Source organism: Cebus imitator, unplaced genomic scaffold (assembly GCF_001604975.1).
Source record: "Cebus imitator isolate Cc_AM_T3 unplaced genomic scaffold, Cebus_imitator-1.0 Scaffold140, whole genome shotgun sequence".
NCBI classification, from domain to species: Eukaryota; Metazoa; Chordata; class Mammalia; order Primates; family Cebidae; genus Cebus; species Cebus imitator.
Genome location: NW_016107455.1, coordinates 185,700 through 191,314, shown reverse-complemented (window position 1 = coordinate 191,314; position 5,615 = coordinate 185,700). Strand labels below are relative to the sequence as shown.

General features: G+C 46.6%; 1 protein-coding gene across 1 annotated transcript in view; it reads left to right on the top strand.

Annotated features, from left to right (window-relative positions):
• The window catches only part of PIGS (phosphatidylinositol glycan anchor biosynthesis class S), a 19,765-nt gene that overhangs the window by 7,946 nt on the left and 6,204 nt on the right, over positions 1-5,615 (top strand). Inside the window, exons 4-7 of the mRNA XM_017542091.1 lie at positions 1,910-1,999; positions 2,296-2,387; positions 3,861-4,068; positions 5,128-5,270. Of these exons, the coding sequence (XP_017397580.1) occupies positions 1,910-1,999; positions 2,296-2,387; positions 3,861-4,068; positions 5,128-5,270 (533 nt within the window). The remainder of the gene's footprint in view (positions 1-1,909; positions 2,000-2,295; positions 2,388-3,860; positions 4,069-5,127; positions 5,271-5,615) is intronic.

The following is a 5,615-nucleotide window of genomic DNA, read 5'->3' as shown; positions in this document are numbered from 1 at the left end:
AAAAAAAAAGAAAAAGAAAAAGTAGAGAAAGGGTTTTTTTTTTTTTGAGATAGGGTCTGACACTCAGGCTGAAGTACAGTGGCCCTATCATAGCTCACTGTAACCTTGAACTCCTGGGTTCAAGCGATCCTCTCACCTCAGGCTCCCAAATAGCTGGGATGGTTTATTCCAGGGACTACAGGAATGTGCCACTGTGCCCAGCTAATTCTTTTTTTTTGAGACAAGAGTCTCACCCTGTCACCCAGGTTGGAGTTCAGTGGCTCAATCTTGACTCACTGCAACCTCTGCCTCCTGGGTTCAAGCAATTCTCATGCCTCAGCCTCCTGACATAGCTGGGATTACAGGTGTGCATCACTATGCCAGGCTAATTTTTGTAATTTTAGTAGAGACGAGGTTTCACCATGTTGGCCAGACTGGTCTCGAACTTCTGGCCTCAAGCAATTCACCAGCCTTGGTCTGCCAAAGTGCTGGGATTACAGGCATGAGCCACTGCACCTGACCCCAGCTAATTTTTAAATTTTTTGTAGAGACAGAGTCTCACTGTGTTCCCCAAGCTGGTCTCAAAGTCCTGGGCTTAAGCAATCTTCCCACCTTGATCCCTAAAGTGCTAGAATTACAGGCATGAGCCATCACGCCCGGCCAAATTAGTGATTTTTACAATTCTGTCATTTCTTCTTCCTGGAAGAAATATATGATCTTATAAAATTCTTTTATAAGGAAAAGAGGAATGTTTTCTTTCTTTTTTTGAGATGGAGTTTTGCTCTTTTTGCCCAGGTTGCAGTGCAATGGTGCGATCTCAGCTCACTGCAACCTCTGCCTCCCAGGTTCAAGTGATCCTCCTGCCTCAGCCCCCCCAAGTAGCTGGGATTACAGGCACGCACCACGAGACGTGGCTAATTTTTATATTTTTAGTAGAGATGGAGTTTCTCCATGTTTGTTAGGCTGGTCTTGAACTCCCGACCTCAGGTGATCCACCCACCTCGGCCTCCCAAAGTGTTGGGATTACAGGCGTGAGCCACTGCAGCCAGCCAATTTTTGTATTTTTAATAGAGATGGGGTTTTACCATATTGGTCAGGCTGGTCTCAAACTCCTAACCTTGTGATCTGCCCGCCTTGGCCTCCCAAAGTGCTGGATTTACAGTCATTAGCCACTGTGCCTGGCCTATTTTTTATTTTTTAGAGACAAGGTCTGGCTCTACTGCCTTGACCGGAGTGCAGTGGCACGACCTCGGGTCACTGCAACCTCTACCTCGCAGGCTCAAGTCATCTTCCCCCCTCAACCTCCCAAGTATGGGACTACAGACGTGCACCACCATACCTGGCTAATTTTTTTTTTTTTTTGAGATGGAGTTTCACTGTTGTTGCCCAGGCTGGAGTGCAATGGTGTGATCTTGGCTCACTGCAACCTCTGCTTTCTAGGTTCAAGTGATTCTCCTGCCTTAGCCTCCCGAGTAGCTGGGATTACAGGCATCTGCCACTATACCGGGCTAATTTTTTGTATTTTTAGTAGAGATTGGGGTTTCATCACGTTGGCCAGGCTGGTCTCAAACTCCTGAATGTTCACTGAATTTTAATTATTTTGGGGCAGTGATTGGAAGGCCCATATGGTTTTTCTCCTTTTACCTATTAATATAGTGACTATTGAAATAGATTTCACATTGAGAAGACACTTGAAGCTGAAGGACCAGTGTGTGCAGAGGCGAAGGCAAGAGCTGAGGCAGATGGGAGAAACGGGTATCGTGTGCTTGTTATCATCCATCCAGAAATCATTAGAGTTGGCTGTAGCTGCTTGGACTTTTTCGGCAAACAACCATCTCGTGTCCCAGATGCTGGATGGTGTTAGGGCTGGGAAGGTGGGCAGAAGCCTGATGCTTGCCTTTTTCATTGTGCTACTTCCTTTCCCTCCTAGATAAAATGAAAATCAAATGCCGTTTCCAGAAGGCCTATCGGAGGGCATTGGACTATGAGGAGGAGGCCCTGTCATCGGGCAGTGTGCAAGGTATGGGAAGGGATGAGCACACCATTTTAATGTGAAGCCCTCTTTTTCCTTCTGATCTTTAAGTGCCTAGTTCCCATACTTTGTCTTACCTCCAAAACCTCTCTGGGAATGCTGGGAATGAGGTACCGTGGGATTCAACCCGGTCCCCTGAGGGCCACAGAGATTGATTGGCTTACCCAAGCCTGACCACTGTGTCAGCTGAATGTGAGTGAAGGGGTGGGTGAGGCATTCTGTGGGGAGTGGGGGGAGATGGGATGGTGTTTTGCTCTTGGTGCACCACCTGTTCTTGTCCCCAGAGGCAGAAGCCATGTTGGATGAGCCTCAGGAACAAGCAGAGGGCTCCCTGACTGTGTACGTGATCTCTGAACACTCCTCACTTCTTCCCCAGGTAGGGTAACAAAGAGGCCGTGGCTTTGCCTTATCCCTTCAGCTTGTGACCTCCTGGGTCACCTCCTTCTTGCACCATTGCTACTCATTTTTTCCATTTGCTACAGAAAACTCCAAATAATTTAATAAAGAATGCTGGCTGGGTCTGGTGGCTCACACTGTAATCTCAGCACTTTGGGAGGCTGAGACGGGCAATTTGCTTCAGAAGTTCGAGACCAGCCTGGGCAGCATGGCAAAACCCTGTCTCTACAAAAAATAAAAAAAATTAGCTGGATGTGACTTTTGGAGGCTGAGTCAGGGGGATCGCTTAAGCCCGGGAGGTGGAGATTGCAGAGAGCTAGTATTATGTCACTGTACTCCCTGTCTCTACTAAAAATAAAAGAATTGGCCGGGTGCGGTGTTGCATACCTGTAATCCCAGCGCTTTGGAAGGCTGAGGTGGGTGGATCACCTGAGGTCAGGAGTTTGAGACCAGCCTGGCCAACATGGCAAAACCCCGTCTCTACTAAAAATACAAAAATTAGCCAGGCGTGGTGGTGGGTGCCTGTAGTCCCAGCCACTTGGGAGGCTGAGGCAGGAGAATCGCTTGAACCCAGGAGATGGAGGTTTCAGTGAGGTGAGATAGTGCCACTGCACTCCAGCCTGGGTGACAGAGTGAGACTCCGTTTCAAAAAAAAATTTATAATCAAACATTTAATTTTTGTAAAAAGACTAAAAATTTTAATGAACATCCCCATACCCACCCCAGCTTACAAACTACAGTGTAGTAGCACAGTGTGGATCTCCGTGAATGTACTCCATTCCCTTTTAGCCCAAGGCGACCATATTTTGTGTATATAATTTTTGCTTTTCCTTAGAGTTTGATCGCATATGTTGTGTCTCTATAAACAATGTATTTAATTTTACATTTCTGAATTTATATAAATGGTGGAATATAGCACATGTTCCTCTGCAACTTTTATTTTGTTCAACATTTATAGTTGAGAGAATCATCCATAATTATGTAGTTGAATGTATGTATCATTGTATAAACATAAACATAATTTACTCATTCTGTTGCTAATGGACATTTGGATTATTTCTAGGTTTTATTGCTAGAAATAATACTATTGTGAATACTTGTTTCTTTGCCATGTGCCGTTTTTATGTCGGACTCTCCAGTTGGCTGTTTATTCTGCTTTTCTTGCTCAACATGCCATCTCTTAGTTTCCATTTCACCATTTTACCAGCCCCTGAAGAGTTGGATGCTGCCTGGATCCATGTCTACTGGGAAAGAGAAGGGAACAGAAACACATGAAAACTCTCAATATATATTCATAGCTCAGAAATGCTGAGTTCATAGCTCACTGAATCTCAAGAGAGGTGTACACCTGTTGGTCAGTGGAGAAGGCCAGATTCTCAACTGTAAGAGCCAGGGTGCTTTTCGGCTTTCTTTTCTGAGCCATGGGCATTCTGTCCCTCATTCACCCCCACAGGACAGGATGAGCTACATTGGACCCAAGAGGACAGCAGTGGTGCGGGGGATGATGCATCGGGAGGCCTTTAACATCATTGGGCGCCGCATAGTCCAGGTGGCCCAGGCCATGTCTTTGACTGAGGATGTGCTTGCTGCTGCTCTGGCTGACCACCTTCCAGAGGACAAGTGGAGCGCTGAGAAGAGGCGGCCTCTCAAGTCCAGCTTGGGTAGGGCATCAGGCTTTGCCACAGGAAGAGAGAGGAAATTAATTACATTGGGCAGGAGGAAAATCTGCAGAGAACTTCTTTCTCCTTTTCTTCTCTAGTCTCAATTTTTTTCTTACTTTTTTCTTTTTTGAGACAGAGTCTTGCTCCGTCACCCAGACTGGAGTGCAGTGGCGTGATCTCTGCTTACCACAACCTCTGCTTCCCAAGTTCAAGTGATTTTCACTCCTCAGCTTCCTGAGTAGCTAGAATTACAGGTGCATGCCACCATGCCTGGCTAATTTTTGTATTTGTATTTTATTTTATTTTGAGATAGAGCCTCTTTCTTTTTTATTTTTATTTTTATTTATTTATTTATTTTAAAGACGGGGTTTCACCATGTTGGTCAGGCTGGTCTTGAACTCCTGACGTCAGATGATCCATCCGCCTTGGCCTCCAAAGTGCTTGGATTACAGGCGTGGGCCACCACGCCCGGCTGAGACAGAGCCTCTTTCTGTCATCCAGGCTGGAGTGCAGTGACACCATCTCAGCTCACTGCAACCTCTGCATCCCAGGTTCAAGTGAGTCCCTTGCCTCAGCCTCCTGAGTAGTTGGGATTACAGGTGCCCACCACCATGCCTAGCTAATTTTTGTATTTTTAGTGGAGACAGGATTTCACCACGTTGACCAGGCTGGTCTTGAACTCCTGACTTCAAGTGATTTGCCTGCCACAGCCTCCCGAAGTGCTGGGATTACAGCGTGAGCCACCGTACCCATTCAATAATTGTATTTTTAGTAGAGATGGGGTTTCTCTGTGATGGCCAGGCTGGTCTCGAACTCCTGGCCTCAAGTGATCTGCCTGCGTCAGTCTCCCAAAATGCTGCGATTACAGGTGTGAGCCACAGCACCTAGCAGCTTTTTCTTACTCAGTGTTCCTCATCCCAGTTTTGTCCTCCTTTTGGCTCCATGATAGAAACTAGCCCCATCCAGAAGAGAAACAAGTTCAGCTCAGCTGGGAGTACACGCTGCCCCTCTTCTTTGGTCCTCAGGAGCCTCTGACTTTCCTGACTCCTGTTTCTTCAGGCTATGAGATCACCTTCAGTTTACTCAACCCAGACCCCAAGTCCCATGACGTCCACTGGGACATTGAGGGGGCTGTCCGGCGCTATGTGCAACCTTTCCTGAATGCCCTCAGTGCTGCCGGCAACTTCTCTGTGGACTCTCAGGTGAGACCGGGAGGAAGTTGAGGAGTCCTTTTCAACTTCTCTACCTATTTACAAGTGTAGTCTGTTCTTCCATCTCTTAGAGCTTGCTGATTTGCTAGGAATTTCCTGTGTGTATATGTATGTGAGTGTCATAAGGGCGGGTAGTGGGGTGTATGTGTGCCCTTGTCTGTGTCCATCCATCCATTGAGGGCAGATTCTGGTATCTTTCCCTCTGTAGCATCCAGTTGAGGGAGTTTGTCAGTGCTTGTTAACAAACCACCTTCCTATGGCTCCGTCTAGACCCGTACTCACCAGTCGTGCTTAGATGTTACTGCCATGAGCCATTCTTCTTTTTTTTTTTTTTTT